Source organism: Poecilia reticulata, chromosome 16, assembly GCF_904066995.2.
Source record: "Poecilia reticulata chromosome 16, P_reticulata-male-v2, whole genome shotgun sequence".
NCBI classification, from domain to species: domain Eukaryota; kingdom Metazoa; phylum Chordata; class Actinopteri; order Cyprinodontiformes; family Poeciliidae; genus Poecilia; species Poecilia reticulata.
The window spans coordinates 486,400-499,070 of NC_088845.1; the positions used below are offsets into that span (position 1 = coordinate 486,400).

At 49.2% G+C, this 12,671-nt stretch overlaps 1 protein-coding gene across 1 annotated transcript; it reads right to left on the minus strand.

Annotated features, from left to right (window-relative positions):
* Positions 1–327: 327 nt before the first annotated feature.
* On the minus strand, positions 328–10,757 carry aste1a (asteroid structure-specific endonuclease 1a). The gene is made up of 6 exons (XM_008430622.3): positions 10,479–10,757; positions 7,045–7,877; positions 4,099–4,404; positions 3,798–3,990; positions 2,280–2,418; positions 328–1,428 (listed from the first exon to the last, which is right to left on the minus strand). Exons 1-6 carry the CDS (start codon positions 10,603–10,605, stop codon positions 1,041–1,043), a joined length of 1,986 nt encoding a protein of 661 aa, XP_008428844.2. The 5' UTR covers positions 10,606–10,757; the 3' UTR covers positions 328–1,040.
* Positions 10,758–12,671: the final 1,914 nt, after the last annotated feature.

Consider the following 12,671-nt stretch of genomic DNA (forward strand, 5'->3'; position numbering starts at 1 on the left):
TGGAAGAAAAGATCCGTTTTCTAGGTTTACACGTTACGTTTCAGAAACATCGCACTCTGGAACCCGTTTTCAATCTGTGCCGTTGTTAGAGAAAACATTCGGTGGTTTCGTGTAAATGCACTACAAACGCAACAAAACTCTTCCGTTTTCCCCGAAATCGTTGTCGTGTAAACGGGGCCTAATTTATCTTTAAAACATAAAAACGTTATTTCAAAGTAACTGTAGCCCAGTTCCCCTCTTCGGCTCTGCCGCTGGTGTTGGACACCCTATGGACTCTGCGCTGTGTTTTATTTGTGAGTGAAGATGTGATCATGCAGGAAGGAGGAATCGGACATTGGCGCGTTTATTTCGTCCACCTTACAGGCAGCAAACACACCGTCAGCATTCAGCCGCTTTTTTCACAAAACAGTCAAACATCACCAGAAAGGAAATGTGATGTCAGCCTAACTGGCGATCTGAACCAATAGAAATGTATAATGTTCATTTTTCACACCGGGCTAGCGGAGCTAATGCTAACCTTACAGGCAGTAAACACACTACGGTGTCCCCGGCAGGACAAACATGCCAGGATTGCGGTGGTCCCAACAGCACCCTCTTTCGGGACACCTGTGCACTGCTTTACACAACCAAAGGAGGAAATGACGTCGTTCAACAAGTTTATCTGACCACAGGACGACTCCACCTGATTTACAAGCACAATAAAAACACCCAAATATGCATAAAAATATTAATAATTTATTCCTGTTATGATTTAATCTGCATTGTAGCTGATCTATAAAACAGAAAATCCTTCCTGGACGATTTCAGACGTTTCCTGGTTTAGAAACCAAATAAATTCTGTTCGACAGGAGAGTCTGGTTCTGGAAATCATCAAACTAAATAATTACACCATGGTGACCAGAGCAGGTAACCATGGCGACCAGAGCAGGTAACCATGGTGACCAGAGCAGGTAACCATGGTGACCAGAGCAGGTAGCCATGGCGACCACAGCAGGTGACCATGGCGACCCTCAAAGCCCCCAGCAGCAGGAGCTGGACGGTCAGAGGAGGTCCCGGCCCCGACACTCCTCCTTCCGGGCCAGGTCCGGGTTCTTGCTCCGGTTGCTCCTCTCCTTGGTTCTGTAGCGGGTTCGGACCTGGAGCAGCTCCTCCTGCAGCCGCAGCTCCTCCTGCATCGCCACGGCGGCCCGAGCTTCGCTCTCCGTCTCCTCGTCCTGCAGGAACAGCCGCTGCAGGTCGGCGCTCGGCTCCGGGGGGTTCTGCTGCCGACGGGTCGCGGCTTTCTGACGGGTCCGGATCCGCCGGACCACAGAGAGCAGGGAGCGGTACAGCTCCTCGCTGGGCCGGTCGCTCCTCAGGACGGTCTTCAGCTTCCCGCCGCTCCTCATCCTGTGGACCAGCTGGTGGACCAGCGTCCCCTGATACAACCTGGACACAAACAGGACCAACCATCGGTTCCGTCTGGTCCATTAAAGCCTTTTGTTCCCTTTCGATGAAACATTTGGTTCTGTTAATCAGGAAAGAACCAACTGTCTGTGTAAACTGTTTTGGTGAAGCACCGTGAACAAACTCTACATCCAACCCCAAACCAGGGCTGAGAGCAGGAGACTTGGACTGGACCGTCTATGGGGGACATTTCCTGCCATAATCCAAGACATGTTCAGTCTGAGAGCAGGACTTCATGTTTTATTCTCAAAACTTATAACGTTTGTGCTCAAAACACTTAGTCTCTGCTAGCTGACCAAGCATGGAACTGCCTTTGGCAGAGTCACCTAGCACTACTACTGATCGCTAACAGCTACTGATTGCTAACAGCTACTGATCGCTAACAGCTACTGATCGCTAACAGCTACTGATCGCTAACAGCTACTGATTGCTAACAGCTACTGATCGCTAACAGCTACTGATTGCTAACAGCTGCTGGTCGCTAACAGCTAATGATTGCTAACAGCTACTGACCTCAGGCAGGATTTTGTTCACCCAACCAAACCAACATAGTGACAATATGATATCCATCCATCCATCCATCCATCCATCCATCCATCCATCCATCCATCCATCCATCCATCCATCCATCCATCCATCCATCCGCTCCGAGCAGAGACTAAGAGTCAGCGCCAGGAGAAGTTTGGAGTGCAATCATTACAAGTTTTGAGAATAAAACATGAAGTCCTGCTGTCAGACTGAACATGTCTTGGATTATGGCAGGAAATGTCCCCCATAACCACTGAGGTGTTTTCACCAAAATGGCCTCCAGAGGTTTCCTGAAGCCGCCTCACCTGGAGACGTCCGGTTCTGGCAGAGGGAGGCCCAGCAGCTGGTTCAGTCGGATGCTGTCCTTCATACAGACCTGCCACTGGCTGAAGGCATGAGACACGTCGACGTCCACCTTCTGTATGCCGCTCTTATTCTGAAAAGCTGCAACACAGAACCAGACGTCTTCATGTAACTCTGACCACCTGAAGAACAAAAACTCAGAAGCAGAGAGAATGAGACTCTCTGCTTCCTCTCAGAGGGAATGAGACTCTCTGCTTCCTCTCAGAGAGTCTCATTCTCTCTGTGAGGAAGCAGAGAGTCTCATTCTCTCTGTGAGGATCATGGCGACTCGTCATCCTAGTAATGCCCAGCTGGCCTCCATCCACCAGCCTCTCTCCACGTTCCCTCCAGGCCTCCATCCACCACGTTCCCTCCTGGCCTCCATCCACCAGCTACCTCCCAGTCAGCGCCTTGCGGCGCCCCCTGTTGGCTCTACCTATCCCAGTCCTCATCGTTCCTAGGTAACCTCTTCCTCACATCTCCCTGTCTGCCGCCTTCTCCGTTTTGTCACCGCCTCTATTAAAAATGAATAAATGAATTCTTCCTGCCTCCTCCATCTCTCCCACCGGCCTCAGGCCGCACTTTGGGGATCACGTTCCTATGCAGCATCAGGAATGTTTATCCGGCTCGACGTCCCGCCTGTTTACTTGTCATTAAACTTTCTTCTTTAATCGCTTTCTTTCTCTGAGTCTCTCCAGACTGAACTAATATTTCCTGCCCTCTGACTAAAGCTGGAATTTTAACTTCATTCCTTTTCCCGTCATTTTCCTAAACATTGACCAGATGTTTATTTCTGAACCTATGGAGGATCAATATTCCCTCCATATTCTCTTTGCTCTCTTCTTTTTATTTTTAATAAGGTTTCTTATGCTCTTTAGTTGCTCTACATTCGTCATCCCACCCAGGAACAACTTTTTTCTGGTTTCTGACTTGTACCATCTTCAATGTAACCATTTATCTGGTTTCCTCAGTTTATTTAAAATGTTCTTTATTGAAGCACCGTCTTGATCCTGTCATTAATTATTGAACTAACTGTTAATATCATATGAACTAACAGTTATTAATGTAACATCTGGACATGAAACTGTATTTATTCCATTATGAAGACAAACTAAAGACCTTCATCCATCGTTTCTCCGTCTTCCTGCTACAGACTATTGTCTGCATTAAACGTTTCCCCATCAAGACTTTTACAAGGATTATAGTAATTTATAATGTTAATATTTCCATATTTTCTTAAATTAAATGTTAACACATTCTATAAGTGGCACCGACTTCTATCCTGTCTTTCTATGTCCGGGGATTTTTACATCTACGTTCAGTCATGTTTCTTCAACACATATTATTTCTAACTCATAAACAAACTTCATGTGGAACCATTATAAAAGCTTGAATTATTATCCTGAGCGTTTGTGTTTCAGTTGCACTCAAACCTTGAACCATTCTGGTTCTGGTTCTGGTTCTGGCCCAGCTGCAGGTACCTGCTGTGGACCTCGGCGTGTTGCTCATCCCCAGCAGCAGCGCCCTCTGCAGGTCTGGAGGAGGCTGAGCTGTCTGCAGCCAGTAGCAGCTGACGGCTGCTGGGAGCTGCAGCTGAGGCGGCAGGAGGCGCAGAGACTCCTGGGTCACTCCCAGAGCTTCCAGTAGGACGTTCAGACGGTCAGAGAGCGCCACCTGGGTCACCATGCAGGAGGAAGAGCATCAGGACGGGGGTCAGTCCCTGAACGCTGTGCTGAGGGACACGAGGACATGAGGACAGGTCTACAGTTTGAATGAAATCACCTGCGGCAGGGAGTCCAGTCTGAGCCTCTGGCTGGTTCTGGTGAACGTTGGTTCCACTGGGACGGATATCGGCCCGAGACCCGCTCTGTCAAACTCCACCACTGGGCTGGACCTGTCTTTGCCCAGCAGCAGGCCGTACATCACCTGTCGCAGCGGCCGGGAGGTCTGGTTGGCGCTGGGCAGCTCTTGGGTCTCAATGCCAAAACCGAGGTTCATCCTGAGGAGCCGCAGGACGTCCAGGACGTTTCCAGAGAGCCGGGCCTGAGTCACGGGCAGCAGCATCCAGCCGGGGACGAGGCCCGCTTCCTAAAGGAGACGACACGGTCAGCTCGGCCCGCTTCCTACAGGAGACGACACCGTCAGCTCGGCCCGCTTCCTAAAGGAGACGACACCGTCAGCTCGGCCCGCTTCCTAAAGGAGACGGCACCGTCAGCTCGGCCCGCTTCCTAAAGGAGACAACACCGTCAGCTCGGCCCGCTTCCTAAAGGAGACGGCACCGTCAGCTCGGCCCGCTTCCTAAAGGAGACGGCACCGTCAGCTCGGCCCGCTTCCTAAAGGAGACGGCACCGTCAGCTCGGCCCGCTTCCTAAAGGAGACGGCACCGTCAGCTCGGCCCGCTTCCTAAAGGAGACGGCACCGTCAGCTCGGCCCGCTTCCTAAAGGAGACGACACAATCAGCTCGGCCCGCTTCCTAAAGGAGACGGCACCGTCAGCTCGGCCCGCTTCCTAAAGGAGACGACACCGTCAGCTCGGCCCGCTTCCTAAAGGAGACGGCACCGTCAGCTCGGCCCGCTTCCTAAAGGAGACGACACAATCAGCTCGGCCCGCTTCCTAAAGGAGACGGCACCGTCAGCTCGGCCCGCTTCCTAAAGGAGACGGCACCGTCAGCTCGGCCCGCTTCCTAAAGGAGACGGCACCGTCAGCTCGGCCCGCTTCCTAAAGGAGACGACACCGTCAGCTCGGCCCGCTTCCTAAAGGAGACGACACCGTCAGCTCGGCCCGCTTCCTAAAGGAGACGACACCGTCAGCTCGGCCCGCTTCCTAAAGGAGACGACACCGTCAGCTCGGCCCGCTTCCTACAGGAGACGACACCGTCAGCTCGGCCCGCTTCCTACAGGAGACGACACCGTCAGCTCGGCCCGCTTCCTACAGGAGACGACACCGTCAGCTCGGCCCGCTTCCTAAAGGAGACGGCACCGTCAGCTCGGCCCGCTTCCTAAAGGAGACGACACCGTCAGCTCGGCCCGCTTCCTAAAGGAGACGACACCGTCAGCTCGGCCCGCTTCCTACAGGAGACGACACCGTCAGCTCGGCCCGCTTCCTACAGGAGACGACACCGTCAGCTCGGCCCGCTTCCTAAAGGAGACGACACCGTCAGCTCGGCCCGCTTCCTAAAGGAGACGACACCGTCAGCTCGGCCCGCTTCCTAAAGGAGACGACACCGTCAGCTCGGCTTCACCCACATCAGCCCTGAACCCTGCACAGATCTGGACCTTCTGGAGACATCCTGGACATTTCAGGTCCAGAGTTTGAAGCTGCATCCCCTCCAGTGATGACCTGACATCAGTGAAACCTGAAGAACCACTGAACATTTCTAACCAGCCCTGAGCTGCAGCTCTGGCTGCAGGTTTCTGGACTGAACGGGTTTCTAAACTGGATCCGGATCCGGGAGCGAGAGTCCAGGTGGGGAACCGGTTCAGCACCAAGAGCCAAATGAAGATACGTCTATAGATCTGGTGTTACTCCAAGCTGCTGCTTCACGTGTGTCAGTGGAAACACGACGATGATTAGACTAGTCAAAGTAAAACTTCATTCACAGAAAAGGTTCCGTCTTCCTGCCGGATGTGGAATCGTCTCTGAAACACGAAGGACAATTTAGTAGCTCAGATTTGTACCTATTACAGGGACTGTAGTGACCTTGGTGTAACAAGTCAAGGTCGGCCCCGCCCCCTTCTAGCCCTGTAGGCTCCCTCTACAGGTTAACCCCGAGTCCAGACTGCCAGGACTCTCCGCTGCTTCCTGATTCCTCAGTTCAGTTTTTCTCCAGGCCTCAGCATCGACTGATCCATGTGATCAGAACCGGTTCCGGCTTCTTCCAGAACCTGCTGACATGCAGTGTGTCCGCTTGTCTTCTGTCTCTCCCAGCGCCGTGAAGCGATGCAGAAATGCGGAGGAGAGCTGTTGCCATGGAAACGGATGTTATTCCTAAATGATCCAGCCTCCACCTGTTGGTCTCTCGGCCTCTTGCGGCGCTGGGACATCATGAAGAGCCGCAGGACTGTGAGTCTCTGATGTCCTGTCTGTCCCCCTGTTTGCTCCCAGGTGTGTCTTGTTCCACCTGCTGACTTTGTCCAGCTGTTGGTCTGGAGCCTTGCCTGCTGTGTCCCTGCTGTGTCCCTGCTGTGTCCCTGCTGTGTCCCTGTGTCCCTGTGTCCCTGCTGTGTCCCTGCTGTGTCCCTGTGAATTCAGCATTCTGTTTTCCGGCCTTCATGCCTGTTGCGTTGATTCCTCACCACCTCAACGGCTTCATGACTGAAGTCTGTGGTGAAAGTGACGGTTCTGTTGTCTGCTTGGGTGGCAGAAGCGACAAGCAGGACCGGTTCTGAACCCGGCAGCAGTCTGGACCCGGCAGGAGTCTGGACCCGGCAGGAGTCTGGACCCGGCAGCAGTCTGGACCCGGCAGGAGTCTGGACCCGGCAGCAGTCTGGACCCGGCAGCAGTCTGAACCCGGCAGGAGTCTGGACCCGGTAGGAGTCTGGACCCACCCTGACCTTCACTCAGTGTCCGGCTGATTTCACACTCTGTCCTGGATTTCACATCTGGTCATTTCTAACATATTTAGTTTTTATTTTATGAATATTTTTATTATGTTTGAGTTTCTGGAACAAACTCATTTTGTTGCTCGGATCATAAAAGAATCGTGAACAGAAATACGGAGTGAGTCACCTGCTCCAGTGCTGGGAACTCAGGCGGCGCTCCATGAAGGAAGAAGCGGCTCAGAGCGCTCCGACCCAGCTGGTACTCCTCCATCCCCAGACGCAGGTTCTGGAGGAGCTCCCGCTTGTCCCCGCTCAGGTCCCCCAACAGGCCCAGTGCTTCCTCCAGGACCTCCAGGGGCCCCCGGGACTCCTGGAGCCCCTTCAGCCAGCAGAGCAGCCCCTCCAGGCGGCCGCAGGCCTCTGTGCCGGTACCGGCCTGGACGAACCGAGTCCAGTCGATCCCTCTCAGCTTCACGTAGTCGTTACCGGCCAAGGCGGCGAAGGCGGGCAGGAGCTGGCGCCGGAGTCCGAAGAAGCTGCAGAAGCTGGAGGTGTAGTACCTCCTGCAGGAGACGGAGCTCCGGGAGCCGCTCTGCCTCACCTCCCGCCAGTGGAAGTGGCTGATGGGCAGAAACCCCCCCGGCAGGTCGAACACGAAGAAGTCGCTGTCGTTGGACAGAACCGGGCAGCGCCATTCTGACGCCAGCGCCGCTATCTCCTGGTCAGCCTCTGCAAAACACTGGGCCACCGGAACCTGCAGCCGGGCCAGCGTCTGTATGAAGACCAACTCGGCCATTCGGGGCAGGATGCACATCGTTCTACCGCTGGCCGCTGCTTCATGGGCTTTCCGGATCCGGTCCTCACGCCGCTTTGCTGCCGTTTCCAACTTTTTGTCTGTGACATCAGAACCTCCGTCCAGAACCACGTAGGGAGTGATGTCACAGGACCTGAGAGCTGCGATGAAACTCTCAACCAGAGTCACGTAGGCAGCGTACTCCCCGCCGTGGTTCTGATCCAGACCTGAAACCAACCACAGAACAGCGGTGATGGTTTCATTAAGAGGAGAGTGAAGCAGCATGGCGGTGGCAGTATTATGGTCTGGGCTGCTTTGGTTCACCAGAACATCCTGATCTGACCGGGTCAGTTCTTCCTGGCCGGGTCAGATCAGGGCCGGTCCGGCACCAGGAGGGCGTGAAAACTTTTCTCTGCCAGGTCTGTGTTCAGGTAAAACCTGGTCTGGATGTGACCAGATGCTGATTGAACTCTGGAGCCATTTTGTTCAACAGGAAATGGAGATGAAGGCGTTTTGGCAGTTTGACACCATAAACACACACACAGTGTGGCAGTGAAATTATTTAGTTCCTGAAAACTTTGTGTTTATTTCCAACAGATAATGTAAGTTCTTTGCTTCACGTTTTGAGATTTGTGTAAAATGATTAAACTATTTTTATCGCGACATGCAGCCTCGTCTGCTGCAGCTGTCCAGGTATTTTGTGGTATTTTGTAATATTTTGTGAATTTATCAGTTATGGTGTTCTAAAGGATATAGAAAACAAAGTGCTTCTGCTGTTCAGCCTAGAAAACATCCTTACAGCCTTGAATATTCAGATCAATGCAGCCTGTTAACAAGTATCACCATAAAAACATTTAGCAATAATTCTGGATGCTGAGTTACATTTTAGGAGCCATGTTGATAAAATCTGCAAAACTGTTGGATGGAATATAAATAGTTTTAAAATGATTAGACATTGTTGGACACTTGACTGTGCAGAGATGTTTTTGATCCTCACATGTTACCTATGGACAGGTGCATGCAGAGGGGGTCTGGGGGGGTTGGAGCTCCTGCCCCTTCAGGGGCCCCTGCACGGCCCTGCCTACGGAGCTCCTGCCCCTTCAGGGGCCCCTGCACGGCCCTGCCTACGGAGCTCCTGCCCCTTCAGGGGCCTCTGCACGGCCCTGCCTACGGAGCTCCTGCCCCTTCAGGGGCCTCTGCACGGCCCTGCCTACGGAGCTCCTGCCCCTTCAGGGGCCCCTGCACGGCCCTGCCTACGGAGCTCCTGCCCCTTCAGGGGCCTCTGCACGGCCCTGCCTACGGAGCTCCTGCCCCTTCAGGGGCCTCTGCACGGCCCTGCCTACGGAGCTCCTGCCCCTTCAGGGGCCCCTGCACGGCCCTGCCTACGGAGCTCCTGCCCCTTCAGGGGCCTCTGCACGGCCCTGCCCTCGGAGCTCCTGCCCCTTCAGGGGCCTCTGCACGGCCCTACCTACGGAGCTCCTGCCCCTTCAAGGGCCTCTGCACGGCCCTGCCTACGGAGCTCCTGCCCCTTCAGGGGCCTCTACACGGCCCTGCCTACGGAGCTCCTGCCTGGTCTCAGTCTAGTCAAAGTCCTCAGACCATTAGCAGGTCTGATAATCGGGCCTTAAAGGTTTTATATCAGAAGATTCCATCACCGTCACATTTTGGCTAAATTTGGCATTTTGGATTTTACAAATGTTGTAAATTATAACGTATGAAAATAGATGTTTAAGCGTTTAATGCTCCTGCACCATTAAGCCACTGCATGCAGAGGCTGCAGGGCAGCAGCAGGTCCACCTGAGCAGCTCTGGATGGACCTGGAAGGTTCCCTTTCCCAGAACCACTTTGGCTCCAAGTTCTCCGTCTGAGAGGATCTGCAGCTTTAACTCACTTCCTGTCCGTTTAAAGTCTGTAACCAGTTTAACAAAGCTGGTTAAAAACAGACCTGCCCATTTTTAATGTTTTACATTTTTCTGTTTGTTACATTTTGTTGGGCTATTTTAATGTTTATCACTTCAGTTTTTAGTTGTTTTTTAAAAACCCATCATGGGACAAATGCTGTGAATCAGCTGTGATGATTCATTCAGTTTGTCTGTCGGTGTGTCTGTCCCTATCAAACTTTATAATAATGATATAATAATTACTTTATATTCTTAGACCCCTGAAGTTCAGGCGGCCGCGACGTAACTTTTGTTACAGCGAGTCTGTAAATAAATCTGCATCTACAGCTTCATCTTTTAATAAAGAGCCGGTCTGAAGGTCACTTTGGAGCCACACGTGATAACTAGTTAATGTGTTACCATGGTTACCACGACAAGTAACCTGATTACTAAATGAAAAATCCATCAGCTGGAAAATGTTCACGTCTTTTCCCTCCATGTTTGTGACGAAACTCCCAGAGGAAAAGTTAAAACGACAACAAATGTTTCACTAAATGACAAACAGTAACAGACGTGTGACTTTAATCTGATCTCTGCTGTTAGAACATTAACAAGGTGAGTCACTGACTGCTGACGTCATGGTTTGTGACGTCATGGTTATGACCTTTCTGCTCACCGGGTTTCGATATGCCGAACACAAACCGTCGGTTCTGATATTTCAGGTTGTCTGAGGGACCGGTTACATTTCTGAGTTTGATCTTTTTGCTTTTACCTGAGTAATAAAGTATCGTTACTATAGTTACTGTTCTTCTGGACCAGCATGTTGGGGAACATAAATACCTCCATAACTCAGACGGAACCTTTTCTACAGCAGCGGTTCTGTTCGGTTCTGTTCAGGCCTAAAGAAGAATCACGAAACGACCCGCAGCTCAGACAGGTGAGCCTCACCTGAGCTGAAGTACAGCAGGTAGTTGAGGTTGCAGCCGTCGACCAGCAGGCGGCTCCGGCCGAACCGAACCTCCCGGTAAATGTTCTGGTGTTTGTCCAGGAAGGAGGCCAAGCCCTGGACGCCCATCTCCGGTCTGAGCTGCTCGCAAGCCGGCCAGACTTTTTATAGCGACCCAGTTGCGTTTCCTTCAGTTTCACTTTCCTGACATCAGGACCGGATCATCGGAACCACAGGAGCCATAATTAACACCGAGGTTCCGCCTGGTTCCGTCTGGCCGGGATCCAACTTCTCCTGGTTTTATCATTTATATCATAGACATGTAATATATATATATATATATATATATATATATATATATATATATATATATATATATATATATATATATATATATATATATATATATATATTGTGCTTTGTGTGCTTTGGAGTTTCTGCTCATTAATTTTTTTGCAGAGCAATAAAAGCTGGTATCTCTTGAACTGCTACAAAATAAAGCTGCATTTCCTCCTTCAGCCCACTGGCTGCCATGTTGACACCTTGAGATGCCATGAGACCTAAATCCTGAACATCATGGCATGGAGAGCATCCCAGTTTTCCATGTCTGGCATATAACCATTCATTTTATCTGTTAAACTGGTTCTACTGGTCCTGTGTCCAGACAGAGGGATAATCAGTAGCCCAGCATCATGACCTGTTGGTTCTGAAGATCCTGCAGCTTCTCTTCCTAACATGGCGCCTCCTCACCCTGACTCTCATACTGACAGGAGGAACCACAGAGCTCTGTTAGGTTAAAGCTCATCTTCTGAAGTTGGGATGTTTTTCCTCCAACAGGTTGCAGAGGAATCACCTCAAACCAGATGTTGGACTGGATTTTATTTCATTTGTGAATGTTAGAGCCTCATTTTCAGCAGTGGAGCTATAAAGGTTGAAAAAGGTTATTATTTTAGAGAAAATCTCATCAACATCAATATTTCCACTAAATAAGAGGCAAAAAATGTGTTTGATAAGGAAAAGCCTCTCAGACTCTGAGCTCAAAGCACCAAACTATTTTTTATATCAGATAATTAATTTAATGTCACATAATTATGGCGGTAGAAGCCATTAGTTTGTTAAATACTGAATGAAACATATTTACAGTGTTTGATGTTTGTTGTAAATGACTATAGTCACACAGAACCAGGTAATTAGTCCAAGTTTGTCGTTTATTGAATGTTCAGAAACTACAGCGGCTCTAAAGGTCAAAGGTGAAACAACCTGAACAGGTGATCAACTCTAAACCAGTCGCACCTTTAAACTCTCTCTTCATATATCTTCTCTCTTTTCCATATTTATGGTATTCTCATATAACATTTAATATTTCTGTTTCTTCTCCTACAATCTTCTGAATGTTATAAAACCATCTTCCTGTTTTATCTTCATCCACCTTTTTCATCAGTTTCTCTTTAATAACATTCTTTCCTCAGATTTAACTAATATTATTCTGATTTGATATTTTATCTGCCTTCTCGTTTCCAACATGAAACACAAATATAAATATTAAACCATGTTTTGGATTCTGAGTAATGAAATATCTCTAATAAAATGTCCGTCCTACCATCTGTTTATGTTTTAAACTTAATGCAGAGCTTGAATCTGAACATTTTATCGTTTTAATGGTTTTATGTCTTCTATCATTGTAAAGCTAATAATAATAATAATATTTCCATCTGTGATTCATTTTCCTATTTTTATATTGAATTCTGGTTCTACTAACATTATTCATATTTTCTCAGTTATTTTTCATGCATCAGTATAAATTTGAACATATTGATAATAATTATTTAAATATAATTGCACTGAACTGTAAGATTTATCTGGTTTATTTTCCATTATTGACATATTTATTGTTGCTTCTGGTAAAATCCAGGGTTTAATAATCGATATTGGTGTTTGACTCATTTCTAAATGATTCATTTTAAATTCTCTTATTTTCAATTTTCCACCCAAATCTCCTCATTTCTTTCTTTTCTTTTCCCAACATGGATTTAAAATGTCGGATGATCAATTTAACCAATAATTAGTTTCTAATGTAGTTTTTCTGAAATCTAACAGCATTTATCCCATTTCTATCCTAAAGCTGGTTTTAAAAGCTGCAGTTTATAATCTTAGTGCCTAATTTAATGTCTAATTTACCAGATTTTAGCTGCTGA